The sequence below is a fragment of the Thamnophis sirtalis genome, unplaced genomic scaffold, assembly GCF_051295495.1.
Source record: "Thamnophis sirtalis isolate CommonGarterSnake01/CBP01778 unplaced genomic scaffold, rThaSir2_p1.2 scaffold_9, whole genome shotgun sequence".
NCBI classification, from domain to species: Eukaryota; Metazoa; Chordata; class Lepidosauria; order Squamata; family Natricidae; genus Thamnophis; species Thamnophis sirtalis.
Window position 1 is genome coordinate 56,272,331 of NW_028261389.1, and position 15,074 is coordinate 56,287,404.

At 45.3% G+C, this 15,074-nt stretch overlaps 1 protein-coding gene across 1 annotated transcript; it reads left to right on the plus strand.

Annotated features, from left to right (window-relative positions):
* Positions 1–2,837: 2,837 nt before the first annotated feature.
* Positions 2,838–6,351, plus strand: LOC148044152 (uncharacterized). Its single transcript, XM_087722477.1, has 2 exons — positions 2,838–4,100; positions 6,343–6,351. The coding sequence occupies exons 1-2, from the start codon at positions 2,838–2,840 to the stop codon at positions 6,349–6,351; spliced, it is 1,272 nt and encodes a 423-aa protein (XP_087578603.1).
* Positions 6,352–15,074: the final 8,723 nt, after the last annotated feature.

Genomic DNA, 15,074 nt, shown 5'->3' on the forward strand with positions numbered 1-15,074 from the left:
GACGTCTGGTTTTCTTACTTTTCAGGATCAATTCTATTTCTGTTAGCTATGTAGCTATGTAGGGTGAAAACTTTCCTTGTGTGTCTTTGTCAGGAGGAAATATCCTTCCCTATCACACTACTATGATTTAGCTTTGAGATGGAACCCTATTATGAAGCTTGATAGTGGTCAGAGCCAGCATCACTGCTTATTCCAGCCCTGGAAAGAAATAGGAGGCAAGACATTCGGAGTGACCATGCTTGCATAGCATATGAGGTATTTTAGGATAGAAGCTCCTGCTCCTTCTTAGTAGTTCAAATGTGCCAGAAGTGAAAAGTCCTTCTGCCCTATCTATGGTCAGCTAAATCCTGGATTCAAATCTGGGACCTCCTGCAAGTAAGTATCAGCTCTGCCTGCTTCAGCTTGGCACCTCACAGGTATCCTGCCATCAAAGGGGAAGGGGTAGGGGAAGGATGTAAGGACAATAAAGCTATTTGGATAAATGATGGGAAATTGGGAGGAGGGAATGACAGGTGATAAAGACCAGAGTAGCCAGATCCATTTGCACCAGCATGCCAATGCCAGGCACTCTGAGAAAATATGCAGACTACCTCCCTAAACATTTCAGTGTTCTCAAAACATTTTGGCAAGCTTCAGTTGACTGGAAACGGACTGGTGATGGGGGAAGGGATGGGCTGTGGGTGAACCTTTTTGTATGTTTTGAGCATGGGAATATTCAGAGCTGGCTTGACTTTACTGCAACCAATACCTTTAGTAAAAGAACACTTTGCTTTAACCAAACGGATTCAAGGGTCTTTCTTTCCGAAGGGATCAGATTGGGACAGGTCTGACAGTAAGATCTAAGCTATTTTACCAGTTTAGACTTCTGCTCTCCATATATGAACGGAACTGCTAACTAGAAACTCCATCTGTCTCTACTTTGTATTGTAGTTAAGTGCCACTATGCTATGTGTGCATGCGCTGGGGAAGATGGCTGCCTGAGTTTGCTGCTCAGGCTCGGAGAGGGAAGAACAATCAAAATGTTTATCCTCTGCTGAAGCCAGACTTACTGAAAATGAAGGCTGTATGAGAGGGAGCCAAGAGGATCCCGGAAAGCCGTTTACTTAGAAGAACGCTGCTCTGAACAGCTCCGAGCGGCTCTGAACGCCTCCGAATGGCTCCGAAGGGCCCTCAGGTGACACGGTTTCCTGCAGGTGACATTCCAGCTGATGGCTGATAAGAGCCAAGGTGGCGCAGTGGTTAAATGCAGCACTGCAGGCTACTGCTAGATCAGCAGGTCAGCGGTTCAAATCTCACCGGCTCAGGGTTGACTCAGCCTTCCATCCTTCCGAGGTGGGTAAAATGAGGACCCGGATTGTTGGGGGCAATATGCTGACTCTCTGTAAACCGCTTAGAGAGGCCTGAAAGGCCTATGAAGCGGTATATAAGTCTACTGCTATTGCTATTGCTATTGCTATATGGCAACTCCAGCGCCAAACCCAAATCGCCGCGGCCTCGGTTTATTAATATGGGGCATCGCTGAGCTGCATTGGGACGCGGATTCAGCTATCGGGTTTCACAGCCTTAGAGCGGGTGGTGAGTTGGGACTGGGCAGCTGGCTTCTTTACCGCCGCTGCTGATGCCCCCCCCTCTTTCTCCATTGCGGCCCTTCTGCCTCTTTACCATCACTGCTGCGGATTTTTTGCTTCCTTTGTCCATACTCTGGCTGCTATGATCCTGACTTCTTTAAAGATCAAAGCCGGCTTCCCGCTGCTGTCTGCCGCTGCCACCCGCTATCATCTTGGGCTTGCCTTTTTGGGTGACGTGGGCTTGCCTTTTGGGCAGCATGTTCTCCAGTCGCCCTCGCCCTCTGACCGCCCACGCCTTCGTCCTCAGGGATTTTTCTGCTTATCATTCTAACTGTTGCTGCGGCCATGGAGACCTCTGGCCACGCTGATAGTTCTATGTTTGATCCCATGTTATACAACCTCCGTAGAAGGAGAGGACGGGGGATGATGAGAACGTGGACAGGAAGCCTGCTCCCCCCCCCCCATTGGCATCAGCCACTTTAGACTCTCAGATTTCATGTACTTTTCTGGACTCTGCAGGGAGAAGATCAATAGCGTGGAGACCCCCCCCCCTCTCGCATTCTTATCAACTTCACCTATTTTAAAATTGCGCCAACCGCTTTGCGGGTCAAGAACTGCGCCTATCTTGCTTGTTGAGGGAATGTTGTATGAATGGGTGAGAGTGTGTTCCCACTTTTAACTTTTATATTTGATTAACCTTTTATATTATTACTCTGTATTTTAACTATTGTTGTGGGGGTGTATGAGGAGAGTGGCTGTGTGTTGTGTATGATATGATTGGGTGGGCGACCTGAAGCCCCCCACTGAATGCAAATGCAGAAGTGGACGGGGGCCCAGACTCGCCCCCCGTCCTGGTATGTATGTTGAGCGCAGCCTGTCGGGAAGAATGGGGGCCATGGGAGGTGGGTGGGGGTCTACAGAGACAGGGGAGGGTCGGAGCATTTTGGTTACAACTGGGTGGGGCAGATATGACAGGAGCTGTAGGGCTGGCCATTACCAGGGAAGAAGGACTCGCTACCTTACAGTGATTCCTTGTTCCGGCCCTACTGGCTCAACTCAAGGGCCTGGTGGCAGAGGAGATCAGGGCCCTGGTCTCAGGTTGCTGTTGCTAAATGCCAGGTCTGTAGACAATAAAGCTCTCCTCGTCCAGGACTTAATTTTAGATGGGGAGGCAGACCTGGCATGTATAACTGAAACCTGGCTGGGCCAAGAGGGAGGAGTCCCCCTCTCGGAAATGTGCCCGGATGGGTTCCAGGTGCTACACCAACCATGACACCAGGAAGGGGTGGGGGAGTGGCAGTTATTATCCGAAGGTCATTAGCTCCTCGCAGGATACCTGCCCCAGAGATAGTGGGGTGTGAGTCTCTTCTCCTGAAGTTGGACCTAGGGGTTCAATTGGGCTTGTTTTTGACGTACCTACCTCCCAGCTGCATCACAACGGCCCTGCCTGCGCTACTAGAGGCGGTAGCTGGGTTGGTGGTGGAGTTCCCCAGACTGATGGTACTGGGGGACTTTAACCTGCCATCCCTGGGTGAACATTCTGATGGAGCACAGGAGTTCATGGCTTCCATGACAACCATGGACTTGACCCAAGTAATCCAGGGTCCAACTCATAGAGCGGGACACACACTCGACCTTGCATTTCTCTCGGGGCAGTGGAGATGTGATCTTGAATTAAGGGAAATAGAGATCTCACCCTTGTCATGGTCAGATCACTTCCTGCTGAGGCTTGACTTTGGGATGCTACTCCCCCACTGCAGGGAGGTGGAGCCGATTAAGTGGTTCCACCCCAGGCGCCTGATGGATCCGAAAGGATTTCAGAAGGAGCTTGGAGAGATACCTGACTCCCTTGCCCACAACCCAACAGAGGCCTTAGTCACGGCCTGGAATGTTGCAGCGGCTGAGGCACTGGATTGGATTGCGTCTTTGCAGCCTCTCCGCGGCAGTGGATCCAGGAGGGCATCTTGGTTCACCGAGGAACTCCGGGAGATGAAGCACCAAAAGAGACACCTAGAGCAACGCTGGAGGGCCAGTACCTCCGAATCTGACCGAACACTATTTAGAGCCTTTATTAAGACTTATTTAGTGGCGATACGGGCGGCAAAATGTACATATTTTCCCACTCTTATTGCATCCGCAGAATCCCGCCCAGCCACCCTGTTCAGGGTGACCCGCTCCCTCCTAAAAGGTAAGGAGGCGGGGGAACCCCTGCAGGGAAGAGCTGAGGAGTTTGTTCAGTTTCTGTCAGATAAAATCACTCAGATTCGGGTGGACCTGGACTCTACTTGGGCAGCACCAGCTGAGATGCTGAGGGAGGGTCTTGGTCAGATTTGCTGGGATGAGTTCGAGTTTGTCACCCCTGAGGAAGTGGACAAGGCCATGGGAGCGATGAGTGCCTCCAGCTGTTTATTGGACCTGTGCCCCTCCTGGCTGGTCCTGACCAGCAGGGAGGTAACACGAGGCTGGCTCCAGATGATTACGAACACATCTTTACAGGAGGGGTCTTTCCCGCAGCCACTTAAGGAAGTGGTGGTAAGGCCCCTCCTTAAGAAGCCTTCTCTGGACTCAGCTATTCTTAAGAACTATCATCCTGTCTCCAACCTTCCCTTTCTGGGAAAGGTTGTTGAGAAGGTGGTGGTGCTTCAACTCTGACAGACCTTGAATGAAGCAGATTATCTATACTCCTTTCAGTCTGGCTTCAGAACTGGTTACAGCACAGAAACCGCTTTGGTCGCACTGACCGATGATTTCTGGCCGGCCAGGGATAGAGGACATTCCTCTATCCTGGTGCTTCTTGACCTCTCAGTGGCTTTCGATACCATCGACCATGGTATCCTTCTGCGACAATTAGAGGAGGTGGGAGTGGGAGGCACAGTTCTACGGTGGTTCTCCTCTTACCTCTCTGACAGGTCGCAGTTGGTGTTGGTCGGGCGACAGAGGTCGACCCCTAGGCCCCTTAAATATGGGGTGCCGCAGGGTTCGGTCTTGTCCCCCCTCCTATTTAATATCTACATGAAACCGCTGGGCGAGATCATTCGACAGCATGGGGTTAAGTATCATCAGTATGCTGATGATACACAATTATATCTCTCTGCCCCATGCCAGCTCAGTATAGCGGCGGACGTGATGTGCCGGTGCCTGGAGGCTGTTAGGATCTGGATGGGGGTAAACGAACTTTTGCTCGATCCCGACAAGACCGAGTGGCTATGGATGTTCCCCCCGAAGAACAGTCCAGATAGTCCATCCTTGATCCTGGGGGGCAAAAACCTACGCCCCTCAGAGAGGTCATGCAATTTGGGGGTCCTCCTGGATTCACAGCTGACACTGAAACACCATATGTCGGCTGTGAACAGGGGAGCCTTTGCCCAGAATCACCTGGTGCATCAATTGCGGCCCTACTTGGATCGGGAGGCACTCCAGACCATCACTCATGCCCTAGTCACCTCAAGGCTGGATTACTGCAACACGCTCTACATGGGGCTACCCTTGAAAAGCGTTTGGAGACTGCAACTAGTCCAGAATGCAGCTGCGTGAGCGATATTGGGTGTACCTAGGTACACCCATGTCACACCTAACCTCCGCGAGCTGCACTGGCTACCTATTGGTCTCTGGACGCAATTCAAGGTGTTGGTTATTACCTTTAAAGCCCTGCATGGCTTAGGACCAGCATACCTGCGAGACCGCCTACTGCCACATTCCTCCAAGTGGCCGGTAAGATCCCACAGGGTGGGCCTTCTTCAGATGCCATCAGCCAGACAATGTCGGCTGGCGGCTCCCCAGAGGAGGGCCTTCTCTGTGGCTGCTCTGACTCTTTGGAACAAACTACCCCCAGAAATCCGGACCTCACCCACTCTCATGGCCTTCAGAAAAGCTGTCAAGACCTGGCTATTCTGGCAGGCCTGGGGCTGTTGACTTCATCCTTGAGGTCCAGCCCTGACTGAAATGAATGTATCTTTGTTGTTTTTTTAACTTGTCTATTTTATTTTTATTTTATTTTTTTTCTTTTCTTTCCCCTCTCTGTAAGCCGCCCGGAGTCCTCTGGGATTGGGCAGCCTATAAATAAAATTAAACTTGAAACTTGAACTTGAAACACTTCTTCCCTTTTATGTTTAGCATTGATATAAATGTAGAAAATTGATGAAATATTGTACCTCTTTCCCAATATGTTTCTGGTGGAAGTTGAATTCTTCCTTCTCAACTCTTTGTTTTGCTCAGTGAACTATTAGAAAATGGTTGACTATGATTGGCTTCCTTTATTTCAGAACCATTTTGAAGTGGTCTTCTTACCCATGGCTGACTAAAACTCCCACCGTCTCAGGAAAAAATCATTAAAATAAGGGTTCTTGTAGTTCAGCACTATCTACAACATCACAGATTCCCCATCTTTTACTTCCTTCCTTTGTCCTTTTTGGCAAATGATTGCTTCCTCATTCAGCATATCTCCAATAGGACATGTACATACCCTCTGTAGATTTTCTGCCAAGTGAACTACTGGGGAGGGCAGACTGTTTAATTTAATCCCTCTTTGTTTTGTTTAGTTTTAGTTTAGTTTATTGTCATTGCATATGGTACAACGAAATAAAATGCTGTCTTGAGGGTACATTATAATTATAAAAATAAAAATACACACATACATTCTTTACATTCTATATAATTGAAATTAAAAATCCAATATTGTACTATACCATAGAATTCAATGTAGTTATTGCCCTGGGATTGCACTCCAAAAGAATGCTTGTGAGCAATGTTTTGCTTTGGATTGTTTTTTGTGTAGGCTGATTGAGCATAGGGCTTTTTATTTGTTAGGCTGGCTCAACAACAAAACCTTTATTTTCCACCACCACTCCTAATTTGGCATCTAATTCCAGCCCTGGAATTTTATCTTCAGTTTGTAAGATTAAATAGAAATAAGTTACATCTGTAAATGTATGAAAACACTCAGTCACAAAGAATGAGTCACATAGTTCCTTTATTTGTTTGTTTTTAATGTAGACTATCTCTTAGTGGAACTGGCATGCCCGGAATGGCAAAGCCAAGACAACAAAACTCAAAGGAATTACAATATATTCAAAATGTGTCTGTCATTCAATGCCTAATGAGATTTTACAAACAGACACATCTCATCGATAGCTATATTCACAAACTTGTCTACATTACCCTAAACAAGAGACCCATTATAGGAAATGTTAGCTTGTTTTAAAGAAACCCAATTCTTGAGAGTTTAAGATCTAAAGTGAGAAAGATTGGCGGTTGGGGAAAAGTATGGCTTAGTCCATGCAACAGTTGGAACCATCACTGAGAGCAATCCCAGCCTGCATCTGCTAAATACCAAGCAAGTGATTCACAGATAATACAGTCTGATGCTGCGGAAAGTCTGTATTTGTAATATTAGCATATGGCATGAAGAAGAAAAAAAATCCTTAGGAGCCTCACTGAACCAAACAAGCTAATCTGGACATTTTGCATTGAAAATGTCCAGGACATCTACTTAAAAGATTTCCTTCTGATCAAAGAATGTGTGGTAGTGAGTACCCCAAAGTGTAGAACCTTTGAATTATTTTGAGAGATATATATTTGGATTCTATTTATAAATTATTTTACTAACTGATTTGTTTGCCCTAACAACATCAACCAACATGGGAGGGAAGGTTTATTCTTGAATGTGTGCATCCTTGGAAAATCCCTTTAATTTTACAACCTCATAAAAATTAAGACGATGCCATATTGAACTTCATACATTAATTAAAGAGAGATTTGCATCTACCATTCATTTTTCTCATCCCCTGAAAAGCACAGAGGAGTTTTTTAAACAGTTTATTCTTAGTTACTGCTGAATTCCTTTGGCAGCTTTCTCATTAAGCAATCAGGCTGTAATCCCTGGAGGTACTTGGAGGTCCTCTTAGTTCTGTCATTCACATTTGCTTCTTGGCCCTAGTTGGTCAGTGCCCTTGAATGATTTCAACAGGCCTATCACTTTCCCCTTCTATTTCTCAGCCCAATTGCTTGAGAAAGATTGTAAAAACTATTAAATAGATTCCTCTGATTATTCATTTTTTGAACATGGATTTTGGGGCTGTTACTTGAAGGAAACAGTGTCCCATTTGTTGAGAGTCTATCCAGATTTCCTATAGCAAAAATATAGCCTATCTATCTAAGATCAGCTAAGCACCACCACCTCCCTGGCACCATCCAGCTTCCAAAATTCCCATCCTTCATGCTTTGGTTTTTTCTGGTTTGGAATTCTGGGTATTGTCACCCACCCATCATATCTATGAGTCACTAGATTGGGAAAACTGAGATAAAGCCACTACATGAACAGACGATTATTCTAAGAACAATCTTTACAAACTCAGTGGAATACACAGTTTGCAATTTGTCTAGTTCAGGTTGTCAAATGGATTATCCTGGACTCTTGTCTTCAACTTTACATCCTTACATTTGTTTTTTGTTTTTTGTATGCCAACCCAAGTCAGTTGTTCCCTTTTACCAGCCAAAAAGGTCACAAGACAGAGAGTTCCTTACTGATTACTTGAATATTTTTTTAAAAAAAAATCCAATTCAAAAGAGGGGAAACAATTACTTGCCAGCTGTCAAGCTCAAAGAAAAAGGGCAACTCTGTTTCCCTTTTTCCAGCTGCAGATGGGTGGATCACTGTGGTAATGATTAAGAGCAGCCCTGCTTTAAAAAAAAGACAATGGAAGGGGTATAGTTCTGATCTCACTCTCTTACAATTGTGCATACAGGGAGCCAGTAAAGAATTAACTCTGAATAACAATTCTACTCCAGTCCTGTAATACATTAAATACATCTGAACAGTATAAGTATACTTGTAATGATTGGAACGGATGCTGAAATTTTTAACTTTAGAGTGAAGGACAGCAGAAATGAAATATGGCACTTTTGGCAGCCTATTCAATATGTTGAGTAGCATCATTGAGAAACAGAAATTGAACAATCAGGTTTTGTTTTTTTTCAATAGCTGGTTCAGAAGGATTTGGGGAGCCATAGAGTCAGGCCTACACACTTACTTCTAGGGATTCACAAGCAGCAGAATCCTATGGGCTTTCATTCGGTTGGAAAGGTGTCCATGGGGGACACAGTGGGTGTGATTGTATCACATTTGTTGGCACCTCCAGGTCAACTTCTTTCTTTGCTAAATTCATATGAAGATCATTTTTCCCAGATTTCCAGCATTTTCCACCTTTAAAAGACTGAAAACAAGACTGCTGACCTTCAGCCATCATGCCATGCCCACAACACCAAAATGGCAGGAATAGTCCACACACCAGAAGATAGACTCAAGATGCAGAATAATCTTGACAGACTTATAAACTGGGCCCTATCTAGCAAAATGAAATTCAGGGGAGAAAAAAATAAGGTTCCACACTTAGACAAGAAATACCAAATGTACAGGTATAGAATAGATGGTACTGGCTCAAAAGTAGCAACTGTGAGAGGGATCTTAGAGTCCTAGCTGACAGCCACTTTAATATGATCCAGTAGTATGCTGCAGTCACCAAAAAAACTAAGCAGTCCTAGGCTGCATTAACAGAGGGATAGAATCAAAATCACGTAAAGTGTTAGTACCACTTTATAAATTCCTTGGTAAGACCAGACTTGGAATATTGCATTCAGTACAGTTTTGATCTCCATGATGTAAAATGAGGTTGAGGGTCTAGGAAGAGTACAGAGAAGATCAACAAAGTTAATGAGGGGGCTGTGGGCTAAAATTTATGAAGATTGTTTGCAGGAATTGTAGATGTCTACTTTAATTAAAAGAAGGTGACCTGGTGCAATACTTAAGGGGCTGCCACAAAGAAGAGCAAGAAGTAATAGATGAGAACTAATCAAGGAGAAGACCAAACAAGAAATAAGGAGAAATTTCCTCTCTTTTTTGAATTTTATTTTTATTTTTAAACAAACAAACACAAACATAAAATATAAAACCATCTCCCAGTTACATAGAGTGTGTTGATTCGTTACAAAACTTTTGTGCTTCCTCACCATAGTCTTCACTTACAATTTATATAGAATCTCACATTATAAATCTGATATATACAGTATGTATACAATTATTATCATTGTTAAACATTTATTTGACTATAACTATTATTACTTCCCTTTATGTGAGATATTCTAAATTTGGAATAAATTTATATTATGAGATTTTATTACATCATCCTAAAACCATCCAGTAGTAGTACATCTTTATATTATATTCTGTATAAAATTGTTTATCTTTGGTTACAAAACTTTTGTGCATCCTCTCCATAGTCCTCACTTACAATATATATAAAATCTCATATTATCAATCTAGTATATATGTATACATTATTATCATTGTTAATCATTTGACTATAACTATTATTACTTCATTTTATGTGAAACATTCTAAATTTAAATAAATGTAAATTAATTTTTATTATAGCATTAAATGCCAGGTCTGTAGTTCATAAAGCTCCTCTCGTTCGGGACTTAATTTTAGATGAGAGGGCAGACCTGGCATGTATTACTGAAACCTGGCTGGGCCCGGAGGGAGGAGTCCCCCTCGTAGAGATGTGCCCAGAGGGTTTTCAGGTGCTCCATCAGCCGAGAGCTCAGAGAAGGGGTGGGGGTTTGGCCATTGTTATTCGAGAGTCTCTAGCACCTCATAGGATCCCTGCTCCGGAGCTTGTCGGGTGTGAGTCCCTGCTGGTGAAGTTGGACCTCAAGGGTCAAGTGGGTTTGCTGCTAACGTACCTGCCTCCCAACTGCGTTGCAACAGCCCTCCCCTCGCTCCTCGAGTCGATAGCCGAGCTGGCAGTTGAGTTCCCCAGACTTATGGTTCTGGGGGATTTCAATTTGCCTTCACTCGGTGAACACTCTGATGGAGCGCAGGAGTTCATGGCTTCCATGACAACCATGGGCTTGACCCAAGTAATCCGGGGACCAACCCACTCAGCGGGTCACACGCTTGACCTCGTATTCCTCTCGGAGCAGTGGAATTGTGATCTTGGTCTGAGGGGTAGCAAGATCTTGCCCCTGTCATGGTCAGACCACTACCTATTGAGGCTTGACTTTCGGAGACCAAACCCCCACTGTAGGGAGGAGGAGCCGACCAGGTGGTTCCGCCCCAGGCGACTTATGGACCCTTTGGGGTTCCAGACGGAGCTTGGGGTCATTCCTGATACTCTCGCCCGCAGTCCTGTGGAGACCCTGGTTGCTGCCTGGAACTTGGCAGCGACGGAGTCTCTTAACCAGATTGCGCCTCTATGGCCGCTCCGAGGCAGTGGATCCCGGAGGGCTCCTTGGTTTACTGAGGAACTCCGGGAGATGAAGCGCCGAAGGAGACGCCTAGAGCACTTATGGAGGTCCAGTAAATCTGAATCGAGCCGAGCACTTTTAACAACCTGCACCAGAGAGTACATTCGAGCAATCAGGACGTCTAAGAGAACACATATTGCCTCTCTGGTTGCGTCCGCTGAGTCGCGCCCAGCCGCCCTGTTTAGGATAACCCGTTCCCTCCTAAACAGGAGGGATACGGGCGATCCGCTGCAGGGCAGGGCTGAGGATTACGTCCAATTCCTTGCGGACAAGGTTGCTCGGTTCCGGGCGGACCTGGACTCCAATTCTGCAGAACCAGCTGAGGCACTAAGGGATAATCTGGTAAGCCATCGCTGGATTGATTTTCAAGCTGTTACCCCCGAGGATGTGGACAAGGCGATGAGAGCTGTAGGTGCCTCCACATGTGTGCTGGACCCGTGCCCCTCCTGGCTGGTTGTAAACAGCAGAGAGGTGACACGAGGGGGTCTTTCCCCCCACTTTAAAGGCGGCGGTGGTGAGACCCCTCCTGAAGAAACCATCTTTGGATCCAGCCGTTTTAAACAACTATCGTCCAGTCTCCAACCTCCCCTTTGTGGGGAAGGTTGTTGAGAATGTGGTGGCCTTTCAGCTCCAGCGGTCCTTGGAGGAAGCCAGTTATCTCGATCCATTCCAGTCAGGCTTCAGACCTGGCTACAGCACAGAAACCGCTTTGGTCGCGTTGACCGATGATCTCTGGAGAGCCAGGGATGGAGGCCATACCTCCATCCTGGTGCTCCTTGACCTCTCGGCGGCTTTCGATACCATCGACCATGGTATCCTTCTGCGACGACTGCGGGAGGTGGGGGTGGGAGGCACTGTCCTACGGTGGTTCTCCTCTTACCTCTCGGACAGGTCGCAGTCGGTGTTAGTCGGAGGGCAGAGATTGACCCCTAGGCCCCTAACGTATGGGGTGCCGCAGAGTTCGGTCCTGTCCCCCCTTCTTTTCAATATCTACATGAAGCCGCTGGGGGAGATCATCCGACGGCACGGGATAAAATACCACCAGTATGCGGACGATACACAGTTGTATCTGTCCGCCCCGTGCCAACTCAACGAAGCGATGGATGTGATGAGCCAGGGTCTTGAGGCTGTTAGAGACTGGATGGGGGCTAACAAGCTTGTGCTCAATCCAGAAAAGACCGAGTGGCTGCTGTGCTTCCCTCCCACGAATTGGCCAAGTGTTCCATCTCTCAGGCTGGGGGGTCAAATTGTACGTCCCTCAGATAGGGTTCGCAACTTGGGAGTCCTCCTGGATCCACAGCTGACTTTCGAACATCATTTGTCAGCTGTGACCAGGGGGGCATTTGCCCAGGTTCGCCTGGTGCACCAGTTGCATCCCTACCTGAACCGGGAGGCCCTCACAACAGTCACTCGTGCCCTTGTGACCTCTAGGCTGGAGTACTGCAATGTGCTCTACATGGGGCTGCCCTTGAAAAGTATTCGGCGACTTCAGCTAGTCCAGAATGCGGCCGCGCGAGCGATCGTGGGTGCGCCACGTTTCACCCACGTAACACCTATCCTCCGCGAGCTGCACTGGCTACCTGTTGATCTCCGGGTGCGATTCAAGGTGCTACTTGTCACCTACAAAGCCCTTCATGGTATTGGATCTGGGTACTTGAGAGACCGCCTACTGCCAATTACCTCCACTAGACCGATAAGATCGCATAGATTAGGCCTCCTCCGAATTCCATCAGCCAGCCAGTGTAGACTGGCAACTACCAGGAGGAGAGCCTTCTCGGTGGCTGCTCCAACCCTCTGGAACGAACTCCCCGTGGAGATTCGGACCCTCACCACCCTCCAGTCCTTCCGCGCCGCCCTTAAAATCTGGCTGTCCCGGCTGGCCTGGGGTTAACGATTCTAACCCCACTCGAATTGTATGACTGTTGTGTTCTTAAATGATGTAGTGTCTCCATGTTGTAAATTGTTTTGTCCTCCCCCCCCCCTTTTGAACTGTGAGCCGCCCTGAGTCCCCCCAGGGAAAAGGGCGGCATACAAATAAAGTGAAAATGAAAAAAAATGAAAACATTTCATTACATCATCCAGTATCCATCCAATAGTAGTACAATCTTTTATCTCTTGCCATTTGTAGTACTTGTGTTCTAATTGCTTTCTTGGTAGATCTTATATGGACTTCTCTTGGCAACTTGTTTTTCACTGCATATCTTGTAAAGACTCAAACCCCTCGTCTGTTCCTTCCATCATTTTCCCTTTCGTTATCACCAATGCTTCTGACAGAATTTCTATCATTACTTCTGCGAAATTTTCTCCCTTTTCTTCTTCTATATTCTGGAATCTGAGGTAAAATTCTGATCTGTCGATCGCCCATTCCAATATTCCACTCTTGTCTTTTTCAACCACGCTCAATCTACTGTCAATATCTCCAATTTTCTTATCTCTTTGTTCATCTTTTTCTTCAATTTTTTTGAAATCTGTCCTCATATTTCATCATTGTTTGATGGGTATTCTCAATTTTTTCATCTGTTTTTCCTGTTCTTTGTTCAGTATTCTCTGTTCTCTTTTCAATGTTCTAGGTTCTTGTAATTTTTGAATTTTGGGGATTTGGGGAAGAGTCAGGTAGCACATTCCAGGCATTAACCACTCTGTTTTTGAATTGAGTTTGGAGCGGTTTACTTTGAGTTTGTATCTATTGTGTGCTCATGTATTGTTGTGGTTGAAACTGAAGTAGTCATTGACAGATAGGACATTGTAGTGGATAATTTTATGTACTATACTTAGGTCAGATCGAAGGCGGCGTAGTTCTAAGTTGTCGAAGCCCAAAATTTCAAGTCTGGTGGCATAAGGTATTCTGTTGCGAGCAGAGGAGTGGAGGACTCTTCTCGTGAAATATCTCTGGACTCACTGGATTGTATTAATGTCCAATATGCAGTGTGGGTTCCAGACAGATGAGCTGTATTAGAGAATTGGTTTAGCAAATGTTTTGTATGCTCTGGTTCGCAGTACAATATTACCAGAGAAGAAGCTACGCAAGATTATGTTAACAACTCTTAATGCCTTTTTGGCAATGTTATTACAGTAGGCTCTGAAACTTAGATCATTAGATATGAGTACTCCAAGTTCCTTGACAGAGTGGGGGTCATCTATAAGATCGTGTCCACCCAGCTTGTATTTTGTGCTCTGACTACTGTTTTCAAAGTAGAGATTTTAAACACGAATATCTATTCAAATTATTTATTTAATTATTTATTCAATTTCTAAAGCCACCCATTTCAATCAATGACTCTGGATCAGAGGTGGTATTCAGTCAGTTCTGACAGGTTCTGGAGAACTGGTAGCAGAAATTTTGAGTAGTTCAAAGAACCGGCAAATAGGCTGGCTCCGTCCCTGCTGCCTCCCAGCTGATCTTCTTTTGTTGCCCTGAACAGGAGAATGGAGCTGGAAAGCAGGTTAGTGGGGTGGGGAAGAATGAGGATTTTGCAGTATCCTTCCCCTGCCACGCCCACAAAGCCACACCCACAAAGCCATGCCCACAGAACTGTTAGTAAAAAAAATTTGAACCCCACCACTGCTCTGGATGACTTACAATTAAAAATATACTACAATAAAACATTTTAAAGCAATAAAACCAGTAAAAACTAAATAAAAATATTTATCCAAAATAAATATGCATAGCAGCTGAGATACTTCCCAATATCAGTAAAACTGGGAAATGGGACCCTTAGCCCAAAATATCCTATTCTTCCTTCTACCTGTAACATGTAATTATATTTCAGAATCTGAGCATTGACCATCTGTCTCATAATTTTGTGGCTTTCCTCATCTGGTACCTTCCAGATATATGGGGAGGGCTGTGGATGACAGGAATTTCATTTTACAATGGAATTACATTGTGTGCAGGGTAATATTTTGAAGAGGGAGAAGTAAGATTATAGTTTGTATTCAGTTTTTTTAGTTCTCCTAACTGTTGGTAGTGTGTGGGTGGAGGAAGAGAGATATTTTAATATGAAATGAACAGTATTATTCACGAAGTAATTTGCTGCACAAATAATCTTGTGCAATTATAATTCTGAATTTAAATTATACCTTATTTAATAAGAATTAAATAATAAGAATAAGAAACATTTTCTGGTGGAAATATGGATCTAATTACGTCTCAGAATTCTGTTTAGTTTTACTGAATTACTCAGGATAATTCATGTGCATATT